At 38.9% G+C, this 16119-nt stretch overlaps 1 protein-coding gene across 1 annotated transcript in view; it reads right to left on the bottom strand.

The window, feature by feature from the left end:
* Positions 1-16119, bottom strand: part of LOC108701591 (cytohesin-3) — an 81962-nt gene that overhangs the window by 36605 nt on the left and 29238 nt on the right. Inside the window, exons 2-5 of the mRNA XM_018236432.2 lie at positions 8967-9049; positions 5023-5087; positions 3538-3604; positions 1151-1269 (exon numbers count right to left, since the gene is read on the bottom strand). Coding sequence (XP_018091921.1) covers positions 1151-1269; positions 3538-3604; positions 5023-5087; positions 8967-9049 — 334 coding nt within the window. The remainder of the gene's footprint in view (positions 1-1150; positions 1270-3537; positions 3605-5022; positions 5088-8966; positions 9050-16119) is intronic.

Raw genomic sequence — 16119 nt, 5'->3', positions numbered from 1 at the left:
ACAATATGTCTATCCCCATGTCAGATTTCAAAATTGAATATAAAAAAAATCTGTTTGCTCTTTTGAGAAATGGATTTCAGTGCAGAATTCTGCTGATGCAGCACTATTAACTGATTCAGTTTGAAAAAAATGTTTTTCCCCATGACAGTATCCCTTTAATAATCAGCCCTGCAGCATCAGCTTATATGACAGGCCAACCTAATTTTCTGCTTGATAATTTGCGACGACCCCTAAGCTTAGCTTCTCAACAGCTGCTCAGAGCCCACTGAGCATGTGAGTGTCACAGACATTTTCCAAGATGGTGACCCCCTGTGACAAGTTTGAAGTCCTGGATCATTGCTGCTATTGACAAGCTGAAACTTTAGGCTGGTACAATAAGTTCAGTATGTAAAATTTGGCATTTTTAGACATATTAATTTTTAGGGGTTAGTTCTCCTTTAAAAGAAAGGACAAGGTACTGGAATATTAATCCATCATCCCAGTATACAAAAACTCCAAAACTGCCCCCAAAACCTGCCCCAAAGTCAAGCTATATATGGGAAAGGATTGCACTTTCCCTCTACTTTTCAAATCCTTTTCTAATGGGAGGGGGAAGCAGAAGAGGCAGGAATTTTCTCTCTACAACGGCCGCACCTCTAAGCAGATCAGTCAGTAAGGGGTTTATTTACTAAAATAAAAATGTATCTTATTGTCCCAATTAAAAAGCTCGACCAAACCTCCCATGCCAGATTTTGTCTTATTTATTAATAAATTAACTCGATTTGATCGAATCTCCAAAAACCTTGGAAAAATCAAGTGAAAACTCGAATCGTACCATTTTTTCAGGCTAATTGCACAGGTTACAAAGCACACGATAGATTAAAAAAAAAAACGGGGCTTATCAGTTATCTGCTATGTAACTTGTGCCTTTTTTCTTTTTTTCCAGCTTGAATGGCTGCCCCCATGGCTACACAGCAGCTTGTTTATATTTATTTATATAATTATATAAATTATAGTAGTCTTTCTGAAGCAAACACGCATACTTTTACAGTATATTATATGTTAATTATTTAAATTTTTTGGTGTTAATGTTCCTTTAACAAGACTAACCCTAACAAGAGGGAGGGGATAATATACATTACAGAAAGAAGTAACGATGAGATTGTATTACCTCTCTCCCAGGTAATCTCCAATGACTGTCTTATTGAGCCCTTCCCCTTTGTACAGGAACTGAGCTATATCCTCTGGTGTGTTCTGCAGTAGGTCGTTCTCTATGAGGAACTGAATACCCTGCAAGACAACAGTTAAATAACACACATTTACAATGATGCTTAACATCTTTCTACAGGTATGGGATCCGTTATCCGAAAACCCGCCAAATTACGGAAAGGCTGTCCATTTGATCCAAATAATCCAAATGTTTTTAAATTATTTCCCTTTTCTCTGTAATAATAAAACAGTAGCTTTTACTTCCAAACTAAAATATAATTAATCCTTATTGGAAGCAGAACCAGCCTATTGGGTTAATTTAATGTTTACATGATTTTCTAGTAGACTTAAGGCATGAAGACCCAAATTACGGAAAGATCAGCATTCTGGATAACAGGTCCCATAACGGTATTTGGTCTCAAATGTTTTCATCCATGAACCCTAGCATTAGCGAAAGAGAGATTACACAATATCTACTGTTGAAGCTGCTGAGCATAAACCCCAAGTGATATTTATTCATCTAAATGTAACTACCTGGCAGGATGTAGGATGAGTAATGAATCAAAATCATGGCACCCGAGGACATATTATTATGCGCAATCTGTTAACAGCTGGGCAAATTACTCAGTCTACTTTTACGCACACTGTGCCCCATCCCTGCAATTATTCACAAAGATACACCATCGCTAATATATGGGACTGCAAGACTGGACAGGCACAAATCTGAAGTTAGACTCCCTTGCTGGAGCAGATGTTAAACACATGACTGCCTGGAAGCAGGTTAAACACAGTAAAATTACAAGTATTTCAAAGTTGCTTTTAAAGGTCTCATTGGTATCCAAAACATAATCTGACACATATTATGGAGGAAGAATACTTAGAGGCAGTATACTCCTTGTTTAGCTTGAGTTCAATGAATAGGGCTTATGCTGAACATTCAAACCCCCCTATGTAATAACTATGTTTGCTCAGGAGCAGTAACCAATAGCAACCAATAAGATGATTGCTTTTAAACAGATGACCAGTAAATGCTTCCTGCCGACTGGTTGCTATGGGTTACTGCTCCTGGGCACACTAAGTGCCTTTTATTACACAATGCCTTTTTATTTTAATGAATAAAAATTGTATGTATGTTTCTTATTTCTGGAGCTGAACAGGGATACTAAAGGTACTCCGTGTTTGGTCCTTGTGATGTAGATAATTAGATTACAAGTATACAGCCCTGTCCCTTCAACCTTTGTTGTGACTCTTTTATAAGCAGGAGTCCATTATGCTTATCTGTAAACTGGCTAATTATTTACCTAGCAAGAACCAAACATGGAGTAGCTTTAATTGTCCGGTTTCCCAATAACAAAAACCATAGATTTTTTTGTGTTTAAAACAATAGGCAAAAAGTATATTCAGTATAGCTCATGTTAAACAGATGTGAACACTGCCCCTATAGGGCAGAGACACACGTGGAGATTCGGGGAGATTTAGTCACCCGGCCTCTTCTTCGTGCGACTAATCTCCCAGAACTGCCTTCCCGCCAGCTAGAATCGAAATCGCCATCAGGACGGCACTCGAATTGCTTCGTTTTCCAAAATCACCCAAAGTTTCCTCGTGAGGCAACTTCGGAAAATTAAGCGATCCGCTGATTTAGATTCTAGCAGGCGGGAAGGCATTGCAGGGAATTTAGTCGCCCGAAGAAGAGGTCATTTGTGGCTGGGCGACTAATCTCCCCAAGTCTCCACGTGTCTCTGCCCTAAAGGGAAAAGTGTCCCTTTTCCAAGGGCAACGTTCTCTTAAAGCTTAATTGTAGGAGAACTGCAGTATGTCTAAGCTAAAAAACAGAATCACAAAAGAGAAGGGGTTAATGAACTCATGTCTTACTGCAGTCTACATTGAATTTCAAAACCATCAGAATACCCCATCTAATTAGCTGAATTGCCTATTTGGGCCATACCCAGTGCTAACAGAGGTGTATAATTAAGCAAAAAAGGGCAACGCAATGGGTCATACAGAAGAGTCCAGTGACTTTAATGTGCCACTATCACAGCATGACACCTTGCCAACAAGTCATTTTGCTATTTTTCTGCCTAAACCAACAGTAAATGAAGGGAAAATGTCGAACAGTCACCGTTTCAATAATAAAACATTAGATCACATAAATTGAATCGAATTTCCTAACCTCATTTATGCTATTGCTGCTGAAATTATGCAAATCCCAATTTCGGTCCATATATCACAAGTATATTTGTGAGTTGCTTATATAGCTGCACTCTCTCAAAGTCCACTTTAACGTGGCTAGTTGTGTACCGCGTGAGCAGATGGATAAATTTAAAAACAACGAGAAACAGAAAAGTTTACCTTTTTGGGGTCCATGTTGAATTTTTTCCTTCCCATTGCAATTTGTTTATTTCTTTGTGTTGATTTACTGTTTTGTATTAAAAGAGGAAAAGAAAAATGATCTGTTTAGATATTTATAAAGCTGGAGCACCTTCTAAAGAGCTGTAGGATGTTCTACAGTGTGACCAGTAGTAGCCTGTAGTGAACCTTTATCTTCACTAATTCTGTAAAAGCAATGCCACAATTACCAATTTCTCCACCAGCAATAAAACACCAGTGTAGCAAATGCCATATACTGCTCTGAACTACCAGCGTAAGCATCCACTGACAGTTGCTATTAAAGCAAATGCCTGTCAGAACTAGCAGTTCAGAGCAGTATGAAACCCCATGTGTGACATTAGCCTTACTGAATCCATGAAATTACAGGTTCGCTGCAGTGGACCAACAGAACAGGGTGAATAATTCAGAGGTCATACCAAGATATCTTTTATATATAGCAGACTAAAATGCAGCTTGTTAATTGGCTGATATTATTAAACATTTATTCAGTCACTAGAATATATATATATATATATATATATATTTTTTTTTTTTTTTTTTTTTTTTTTCAATAATATTGTAATGACCCCTACTAACTTATTGTTCTGCTGTACAGTGCTTTGCCCTCAAGGAGCGCTATACAAATTTTGTATTGTGCTCAGGGCAAAGCACTGTATGGCAGAATTAGTGAAAGAAACAGCGGGTCATTATAATAAGTACAAAAGTACAATAATACATAATATATGCTTAGTGTCAAGGAGTCCACGAAAGCACTCACAGCAGCCGCCATCAAGCGTGTATCAATAAGTCTTTATTTGTGCATGGTGCATCAACGCGTTTCAACGGCTCTTTGTGAGATGGTTAGCACTTTGGTTAGCACCCGACAAATTACTATGTGATTGGTGAGAAGCATATATTATTATTATTATTGTACTTTTGTACTTATTATAATGACCCGCTGTTTCTTTTACTAATTCTGCCATACAGTGCTTTGTCCTGAGCGCAATACAAATAAATATATATATATTTGTTTTTTTAATAATATTTTTAATTGCATAGTTCTATTAAAAAAGGAGTTCTAACTACAAGAACATTACATACATGAGCTTAATATGTCATCATACAATTAACGGAATTGTGTTATTCTCATCAATACTGTGCCTCTCCTCCCCCACTGAGCTCTCTAAGCAATGGAGCCATACACATGGCTGATCTGAGCTGCCTTTGGGAAATCTGCAGCTGACAGCAGAAGGTGACCCTAGAGGAGAACAGGATGGGCAGCCCTGCTGGATCCCTGATGTTGCTACCCACAGACATTTCATTTCCAACGGAGTACTAGAACAAACCTTTCCCACTGGAATGCTTTCATTTATAGAGTGCATATGCTTCACCCCACCCCGAGAAAGCATTTATTGTATCAACCCCACATTGATCAATTCCACTCATTGCATTATTTAGGAATCCTACCTTTCTTCTACAGATGTCAAATTATCGATTTCCGTCATCACCTCTGCTATTTCGAATTTCAGCCTCTGCATGAAGACAAAAATGATAGGGATGATGAGAAAAATGAGCATAGAACACTTTCACAGATGGGGATATAAAACAGGTTCCCAGCTTTGACCTCCCATTTCTCGCTTACAAAGACACTGTATTTTGTGGACCCCACATGCATTCCCTCCCCACCAAGGTCATCTCTATCAGTGTGGTGACATGCTGGGAGATAAGTGCTTCTTACAGCAACACTGATAGTGATGGTGGGACAAATGATGCCTGAACCCCAAGAATGCCATTTTATCTTTATATATACATATATATATATATATATATATATATATATATATATATATATATATATATATATATATATATACATACATACATATATATATATACATACATACATATATATATATATACATACATACATACATATATATATACATACATACATATATATATATATATATATATATATATATATATATATATATATATAATACACAAAAGCCATGAATATCCTGTAAATTATATCCTTATAAACGGTGAGTAGTGATGTCATCAGTTATAAACGGTGAGTAGTGATGTCATTTCTGTCACATGACTCACTAAAATTTGTGTATTATAATAAATAAAGTACCCCCAGTTGTAAAATATGAGGATATTAGAAGTTACCTCGGAGTTCCATGACCTGTATAAAAACACTCGGCCTTCGGCCTCGTGTTTTTATATGGTCACGAAACTCCTCGGTAACTTATGTCAAGGCCCCAAAGAGGGTCGAAACGTTGGAGACACTGTGAGTTTTGAATAAACCATTGAATTTTTTTTGGAATTGGAGTGCTGGTCCTTTCTACAATTTTATATACCTAAACTTGACCAAGCACCCGGCAAAAACTACATGTGAAGGAGTGCGGGTATCATCTACGATTTTGTTATATATATATATATATGTCCTTTGATTTTTGCAAATTACTGCAACCAAGGCGTTCAAACAGATATCACATTGCAGACATCATGTGGAGAGAAAACCAAAAAAACAAACTAAAATAAAAAATGAAAGAAATAAAACTCAAAATAGACTAAATAAACTACAGTTCTAAAAGGGGATGGGTCAAAGGCAAAGGAAATGAATTGCCAAACAAACATAAAAGGGATATATAAATGAAGTGGGTCTCTGTTTTACCACAAGAGTGTCAGTGTCTGCTGCCCAGAGCATGAGACTCATGCCTGATACAAATAGGGGTGAAATAAAAACTGTATTTTAAAAAATAAAAATGTATTGATTGAGAACGTTTTCCTCTATGCTCATGTGCTTTGCATGGGTTGGATAATACATACATGTTTTCTAATAACAACTGGCTTCATTTCTAGACAGTCAGAATCTTATACAAGGTCACATTTCTCAGAGGGCATTTCAACCTATTGGGGTAATTTCTCAGCAACTACCTTGCCTGTGTAATAGAAGCAACAACATGCCTCTATGTACATTTACACACATTTTGTGGTCTCAACAATATATAATGAATAATGCATTTCCCTGATTTTACATTTTCCTGCATTTTCCACCATTTTTTCTGCTCCCCTGAAAAACAAAATAAGGGTTCCACTGTATACAGAATTTAATTACAAGAGTCTGCTTGAGAGTTTATAAAAGGGATGCACTGGTTCTGGAGTTGGCCAAGATTCAGCCTATTTCAGCAGGATCCAGCAGAATTCAAGTCTCTGGCCGAACCAAATAAGAATACAAAAAATCATGTGACTTTTTATCACACAAACAATAAAACCAGAATTTACCACGTGCTTTGCGCATGGTTCTATTTTCCCCTTGTTTATCTAATTTGCATATGCAAATTTCGGTTCACTGTTTGCTTCATTGTTCGGTTCAGTATTCGGCCGAATCTTTCATAAGAGATTCGGCCAAACCTTTCATTAAGGATTCAACTGAATCTTTCACAAAGGATTCGACTGAATCTTTCACAAAGCATTCGGCCAAATCCTTAAATAGTGGATTCAGTGCATCCCTAGTTTAGCCATATATTTTATTTAATTAACTCAAGAAGTGCCTGCCTATGAATATGCAATACATCTAAGATATCCCAAATGCAGCACCATGTAGCTATAAAACTCACCAATCTCACTGAGACAACACAAAACCTGAAGTCAGATATCCCTAGTATAGACAATGCTTCATAGGTGATACATGGACCACCTTCCTCATAGATATTTAATAAGGTCGGGATTCTGCAGAGCTATGCCGATCTGCTCTGCACAACAGAAATAGCTTTTAGATATCTATCAGCCAAGGCACACTCACTTGTAATATGCCTGCTTTTCTTGTTCAGATGCAGGGCCAAAAAGAGAAGTGACTTATAAGGAAGAATTCCTCTGACTTTTTTTTCTTGTTTTTTTGTTTTTTTTTAGAAAGAATTTTATTCTGACCACATATCTGTCACGCAGATATTGCACTTGTAATCTGGAGAAAACAAACCAAAAGCACTGTCCACATGCCGGATTGCAATCATGCGCAACTGCTATTCTATCAGCTGGTAGGAAATTGGATATTTACTCATGAATGTGCTCTTCTGTAGCAAGCTGGCTCATGCATTTTAACTTGATGCAATAAATGAATACAGCCGTCAGCCTACAGAAAACCAGCAAGTTGACCAAGATCTTGCTAAGCAGAGAGACTTCTAAATACATAGTTAGTTGCAAGAATGCATAATTATATTTGAAAATCAATATTGCTTGTTTATGAACCAGAAGATCAAGTGAATTTCTGATGACAGTTGTGCACACAAGGGTAAGGAACTGTCAGAGCTAAATGCAAGTTCTTCTTGCTGAACTGGCCTTTACAGATTATCCCCCAGTGTTCTAAAATTCGGAATAATTTTAGATATGTGTGGAACACAGAACTCCACCAAGACAACATACCTCCCAACTGCTCTTACTATACAGCTCTAATTTGCCGACCCAAAAAAGAGTGAGCTTATCTACAAGTGGGTGGAGTTAAGGTGGCCATACATGCAGAGATCCACTCGTTGGATGAAGTCGCCAAAACTGCTCAATCAACATCTGCTTGTTTATGGGATAGAAAGTCAAGTGAATTTCTGACGACAGTTGTGCACACAAGGGTAAGGAACTTTCGGGCAGATGTCGATCAGGGAAGCCCATCGGAGGGCCCAATAAGCTGCCGAAATCTGTCCACAGCTTATATTGGCCTGGCCATACATACAGATAGCCGCTCATTTCACAAAGTCGCCAAAAAAGCAGCTTTCTCCCCGATACGCAACCTTGAGGTGGCCCAAGGGCCAACAATAGGATCACAATGAAGACCGCAAAAACTAACCAATGCGGTCCTTAGTCTGTCGGCATCTTATATCAGCCCGTGTATTGGGAGCTTTAAGGAATATCAGGGGATGTTTCTGGGCAGAACTTGGTTGGGTCAGAGAAAATATTCTAATTTTCCAGTTAGCAGCTATGAGATAATTAGCGACCAATGCCATGGAATGCCAACCAGACACTCAGCACTTTTCATACTTTGGCCATACTGACGACAGAATACTAATTATTTGAGCTCCCTATGTCTGCTATTTGCCATCTGGAGTATGTACAAGCTCTGCACAAACCAGGTACAACAACAAAAAAAAGAATACCCATGAGTAGGCAGACTAAAGCATAGTTGCAATCAATTTGGGGTTCCTGTGGCATAAGCATAGAAATAAATGATGTGTTTTTGTTGAGTTTAATTCCCTACTTAGGCTGCAATCTATACACTATTAGAATGCTAACAGAATGCATAAGAAGTATGAATGGCCATTTGCAGACTTTTACTTGGGCGATATTTAGGACCAAGCTATCCTGCCAGTTAAAAAAAGATTCTAAAAGTTAAAAGGCCCTAAGTAAGTTATTACCTCAATATCATCAATGAGTTCTTTTTTCCTTCGTCGTATGTTCAGAAGTTCCTCTCGCTCCTCAGGGGAGAGATCTTCAGGCACTGAAAGAGGAACATAAGCAAATACATTAAATTTCATTGGGGGTCGGTGAGACAGAGCATAGAAATCTTATGAGGAGAGAACACAACAATATATTGTCCCTATAAGCAAAGCTTAGTCACCACTTCCTTACCAAGAAGACACAAACCCTCAGCCTCAGACATTTTCAATGAACCAAATGAGGCACCGCAAAGCCAAATAAAGCTGAAGTAACCTTTTGCTTCAGATTAACTTTTTTTTTTACAATTAAATAATGTTTTCTGTTTTGATGTCAGCAGTCTGGTTGATGCTGCCAGACTGACACCTGCTTGGTCAAAGCAGCCCAAAATGTTGCATCGCTTGGAATGCAGTTTGCCGGACACTTTTAAGGGGCTCCTATTAAAAAAAAAACATTGGTTTTCTTTCTTGAATTTATCCGTATACATTGCAGTGAATCACTAAAGACAATTACTACATCCAACTAATTGCTGCTCAAAAGGTACTGCACTGAGCTATTAACCCTTGGATACTGCATTAAAACTCCATCACAGCGTGAGTAAATATTCTCATCTGTATGCAGTAAAGAAATGCATGTACAAGCTGCATTGCACAGAATGCAGGAATTTACCTGGAAGCTTAGGAATGTCTGCAACAAGAGGGGGTTAAACTATTACAAGATGTGTCTGGATGCAGACAAGCCCCTGTAGTGTGAAACTCAGCGTGGGCCTTTGATCTGCTGCTGGAGCCAGTAATCAGTCTGCACACGGCCCACCCAGCCAACTTGCTCTAATGCAGATACTCACAAACACTACCGACTATTTGCTCTTAAAGAAGCCACTACACAAACAAGCACCACAGGACTTATAGCAGTGCTTGGCCCCCTTCTGTATTTATGGAGTTTTATGGTGTTTGTTTATAACAGAATAAAAGTCCTTAAATGTATGTTAAAGGAAAACTATACCTCAGAACAATGTAGGTCTCTATAAAAAAAAAGATATTGCATAAAACATCTCATATGTAAAACCCTGTTTCATGTAAATAAACCATTTTCATAATAATATACTTTAGTAGTATGTGCCATTGTGTAACCCTAAATAGAAAATTGCCATTTTAAAAAATAATGGCCGCCCCCTGGGATCGTAGGATTCACGGTGCACACAAACATACCAAACAAACCATACTTGTTAGGTCACATAAGCCAATTAACAGACAGAGTTCTATCTTTTGCTTCCACACTTCTTCCTGTTACAGTTAGAGCTGCAGTATTTCTGGTCAGGTGAGGCAGCAGGGTGCAGGGTGTGCACCAAGCCCCAGCTGCCACCCCCTCCACTTACTCGCACCCCCTACAGATCTCCACATGTACGTATGTGCAAAATTCCCCTCCTGTTTTACCCACAATTTGTTTCATCATGGATCCAGCAGACCTCATGGGGGTGTGGGCCCAGATGCAAATGCCACTGATGTGATGAGGACATTAGATTGTAATCTCCACTGGAGCACAGACTGATGTACAATTAAGGATAATAAAAAATGACACCCGTAATGCTCTATACATACACGCACACAAATATACACATGCCAGAAGATGCTTGTTCACAAAAAAAACAAAACGAACAGCCATGTTGGTCTACGGGTGTTGGACACTACGACTCCCAGCAACCCCTGCCACCTGAATATCACATCAGCTGAATGACATTTAAGATACACTGCAGCCACTTGCCAATTATCACATGTTTTAAAGTGGTTTTGTCGAGACCCCTACTACATAGGCAGGGTACCTCTTCAACCCTATCAAACCAGACACAAATATTATCCACATGCTGAAAGGAAATATATAGCATGTGCATGCATACATATGTGGCTGCATGCTAGTAACCAGTGTAGGCTGCAGCATGCATTTTAAATGCTAATCAAGAGTGTAATATATGAATATTTTATGTCTTTTAAAAGGGGGCGGGTGGAAACATTAGGCATCAGGACAATAAAGCAGTAAGGATACACAGTCAGTGAGCATTTCACTAGGAGTGCCAGTACTAAGGGCAGTGGCACACGGGAAGATTTGCTGCGAATTTTTATGCGTGGCTGCGGGTGCCCAAAATGCCTCTCCATTGCCAATAACTGAAAACGCTGGTGGTATGCCCAACTTATCTCTAAATTGCCCGAAGTTGCCTCCGGAGGAAACTTTGAGTGATTTAGACATACGTTGGGCCTACCACCAGTGATTTTAATTATTGGCAATGGAGAGGCATTTTCAGGAGGTTTGTTGCCCCTTCCCCAGCTGCGCATTAAAAAATCCGGGTGACAAATCTTCCCGAGTGGCAATACCCTGAAGGTACTGTTATGGTGATATTATAATAAAAAAAGGGGATCACCCCAACTGCAGAAAATTGAGTGAGTGCAGATCCGTATAAAAAAATCCACAATACCCTAAAGACCAGGATTCACTTCTCTGTTTTGGGCATTGTTCTGACTCTCCCATATTTGTGTGCTGGTTCCTAATTTTGGCAAGGAAGGAAAGCAAACACATATAGGAGGTAGGAAAACTTTACAATTGTTATTACGTTTCAGATATGGTTGTTTTAAAGTTAACTTTAATTTTCCTGGTCTGACTCAAACTACACTCATCAAGTATTTGTCGGGTCCAATTTTACTACTATGGAGAACAATTCAGTAGGAGATAAAAGGAAAACAAAGCCAAGCTGTGGTCTTCCCAGTAAAGTTGGTGCCAGCAATTCCTGCATGGCTGCCCGGCAGTTCATGTATAAAAGTGTGTATATGCCCTTTCCTCTGTCCCAAGACAATGGCCATGTTCTTCTGTATTGACAAAAAAAGAGTATTCACAGACGTCAGCAGGGGACCCCATGAATATTGCTAAAGTCTTAATGAACAATCTTTTTTTATTCTAAATTATTCAGATGTCAAAAAGTCAGTTGAATCATTCAGTCATTTGCCAAGAGCCACTGCTTGTTAAAGGGTAACCAACTGATGAAATGACTTGCTTTTCTATCATGCAATACAGTGGGGCCTTATTTTACTTGCTTTGCTTTTGTTTGAATTAATGCGGATTTGCAAGCAGGCTGCTCATCACAATGCCATTATATATTCTTCAAAATCCCCAAAAAGCCCCAAAAGGCCAATTTCTCCTGGTCTTGAAATTAAATAAATCAAATGTATCTTAGTGTATTACTTTAGCAACTCCTACTTTAGCAACTCCTATTGGGTTATTTATCAAAGGTTGAATTGAGTTCTTCCCGAAAAATTTGTGTTTTTCTAGGGTAGTTTCAGTAAAAACTCTTTTTTTTTTTTTTTTTTAAAGAAAAATCTTTCATAAATATGCCCCTTTATTTTTTTTATTATGATTTCTCTCTCTTCCTGGACTACTGTGATTTCAGAAACTAACTTTACTGATTCTAAGGGGCAGATTTATTAATGGTCGAGTTTTTAAAAAACAAAACTGAATTTTTCGAGATTTATTCTGTCCCGAAACTGAAAAAAGCTCAAATCTGAAAATATGTTGATATCATGTAGAAGTCAATGGCAGAGGTCCCTTGATCCATTTGAAAATGTTTTTAGCCTTCATGATTTTCAGGGGTTTTTTTTTGTGGTTTGCTCTTGAAAACTCGAACTTGAGTTATTCCAGTTTTTTCACTGATAACTTGATCAAAAGACCGATATCGGCAGCTTTAATCTGCCCATGTATGGCCACCCTTAGCAAACATTCAAGTTGTGAGTTTATTCAAGGTAGAACAAAACCTCACAAACTCGACCTTTGATAAATAAGCCCCCTAAACTCCCCCAAGTGGCACTAGAATTAGCTGAGCATAACTTTTTTTTTTATAATGTGTCAGTGGCCGAACTATCGGGGGAGCAGGGGGTGCGAGCGGGCCAGGGCCCGCACCCCCTCAGGGCCCCCCCGGCAGCGCCGCGCGCCACTGAAATCCCCCAGCAGCACAGTTCGCCTCTGAAAATCGGGCAGTATGGAGGGGGGCGGGGGCCCGGCTGCATACGTCACGCACCAGGGCCCGCCCCCCTCTAGTTAGGGTATTGAGTGATGTCACTTAAAGGGATTCTGTCATGATTTTTATGATGTAGTTTTTATTTCTTAATTACACTATTTACACTGCAAACAATTCACTCTACAATATAAAATGTAATTCCTGAACCAGCAAGTGTATTTTTTTTTTACTTGTAATATTGGTGTATAGGCTCCATCTCAGGTCATTTTGCCTGGTCATGTGCTTTCAGAAAGAGCCAGCACTTTAGGATGGAACTGCTTTCTGGCAGGCTATTGTTTTTCCTACTCAATGTTACTGAATGTGTCACAGTGGGACCTGGATTTTACTATTGAGTGCTGTTCTTAGATCTCAAAAGATATATGCCCCAAGGCTTGTTTTCAGCAAAAATAAATTATTTATTAGTATTCACAATTTAAAAAGTTTTTGATACATACTGACCCCACATGGCCCACTAGGGCCATGTGATACATACTGACCCCTTTGGAACCGGGGCATGTCCCTCTGGCTATGTCCAAAGATATACGGAAATCAGGTGTATGGACTCCCAGTTATAAAATTATTTCTGTTCTTAGATCTACCAGGCAGCTGGTAGAAGTTTACCTTCCCATTGTTCTGTTGTTAGGCTGCTGGGGGTGGGGGTGATATCACTCCAACTTGCAGTAGAGCAGTAAAGTTTATCAAAGCACAAACGACATGACTGGGGGCAGCTTGAAAACTGACAATATGTATTCCCACATTTCAGATTTTAAAATTAAAAATAAAAAAATCTCTGTTTGCTCTTTTGAGAAATGGATTTCAGTGCAGAAGTTTGCTGGAGCAGCACTAATTGATGTGTTTTGAAGAAAAAAATTTTTTTTCCCTATGACAGTATCACTTATCACATATCTGTAAAACCATTATTATTGCTGAACTGCCATATACTTTAGATGCTTAACCTCGAAGGCATTTTGCACAATTTACTGTGCAAGGAACCACTAATGCAGAGGAAGGATAAACCATGAGTGCAGAGCATCCAGCCAGAGTCATGAGGTGGTTAACACTTAGCCAACTATCACACTTCATCTTTCTGAGGTCTCTAGTCGTATTACTCAGCTGCTGCACTCAGGCTTTGAATCATAATGCTACCAGACCAAGGCCCACTACCCACAGCACACTCTGTAACACTCTGTCTCTGCCACAGACTAGAATGAACATGCCAGGACCTACAATAGCCCTTTCTAACAGATTCCAACTAACCCCATGTCTTTAGGGAGATAGTGATCCATTTGTGGGACCTCATTTCCAGGGGTGCTATGCCAATGAGGCGAGTTGAGGCTGTCGCCTAAGGCGGCAGCGCCCCACTAGGTGCCAGGGGAAACAAAAATGCTGCTCCTGGTACTTTAAGAGCGAATTTCTGGGGGAGGGGGGGGGCAGCAGCAACTGCTGCTGCCTCAGGCGGCGGAGGGGCCAGGATCGCCCCTGCTCATTTCACATTACCATTTAGAGATAAGAGCAATTCAGTTTTTAAAAATTCTAGGAAAGAAGCAGTAGCGCCGTAATGGAATGGGGTTGGTTGACATTTCAGTTTCCATGAGCAATACAGTGGCACGAGTACAGGAAATTCAAAGTTCAGAAATGCAGAATTTCAAAAATAAATGTATCATCTTGATGAATCAGTTCACAACCCCTCCTTTCTACAGAATTCATCATCAGCAACCCACAGTTCACAAGTAGAATGAATTTAATCGGACTTTGGGCATGTCATTTTAATCCCATCAGCAAATAAACTTCTATGTGGTCAGATTACCAGAATTTCACCCGGAGGCAACATGTAAAAGGGGTTGTTCACTTTCCAAAACTTTATTTCTGGTGAACTATTTGGCAACATTTTATGCTTTACTGTTCCTCCAAAATCTAAATTGAAAGTTTCATGTTGCTGTGTCTGGTTTCAGTCTGACAGCTCAGTAATTCAGGTGCAGATTCTGAACTGTTACAATTTTCTACATTAGCGGATACATTTCTCAGTAGCATCTGTGGAATAATAGCAACTATTGTATCAAGATCTGCCTAATGGAACTCAGGGATTCTGCTCAGCAGGGACAAAGATAAGAAATGTATCAACTAATGTATCCATTTAGAATAGTTTACAGACTCAGTGACCCCCCCCAGAGCTGCTTTATAAATATATAAAAAAGTGAAAAATTAAACTTTAAACTCCAATATTAGAAAAGCAGTCACAAATAGAAAATGAAAAGTAATTGGATGACAACTTTATTTCTGGTGAATTATCTGAAAACACCTGAACTTGAAAAAGTGTTAAAAAAGGTGAATAACCCCTTTAAAGGACATGTAAACCCACACCCACCCACAAAAATGTAATCAGTGAACAGCCTCTCTGGTTGTTAAAACATTAACAGTAAGGCTGCAGCATCCCCTTAAAGGAACAGTTCAGTGTGAAAATAAAAATGGTGTCAATAGATAGGCTGTGCAAAATAAAAAATGTTTCTAATATCGTTAGGTAGCCAAAAAAGTAATGTATAAAGGCTGGAGTGACTTTCCTCTACAAAATGTTCTTTTCCCAGGGTGAGTGCATGGGTGCTATATTGCTAATAAAACTGGACAGGGTTTTTTTTATAAACATAAATGCTGTAGGGAGCTTTAAGGGGATTTTGACATTTTTATGGTTGTAGTTTCTATTCCCAAATTACACTGTTTACACTGCAAATAATCCACCCTACCATATAACATTTCATTTTTTAGTTGTAATTTTGGAGCTTTCTGGCAGGCTATTGTTTTCCTACTCAGTGTAACTGAAGGAGTCACAGTGGGACATGGATTTTTACTATTGAGTGCTGTTCTTATATCTACCAGGGAGCTGTTATCTGTTTACCTTCTCAATGTTCTGATAGGCTGCTGGGGGGGAAGGGTGGAGTGTAATATCACTCCAACTTGCAGTGCAGCAGTAAAGAGTGACTGGAGTTTATAAGAGCATAAGTCACATGACTGGGGCACCTGGGAAACTGCAAGTATGTTGCAGGTAAAGCTTAGTCTCTGAGTAAAATGTATAATGAAGCAATTCTTAATGAATCAGATGAAAG

The sequence above is a fragment of the Xenopus laevis genome, chromosome 9_10L (genome assembly GCF_017654675.1).
Source record: "Xenopus laevis strain J_2021 chromosome 9_10L, Xenopus_laevis_v10.1, whole genome shotgun sequence".
Lineage (NCBI taxonomy): Eukaryota > Metazoa > Chordata > Amphibia > Anura > Pipidae > Xenopus > Xenopus laevis.
This window is presented reverse-complemented; position numbering and strand designations above follow the sequence as displayed.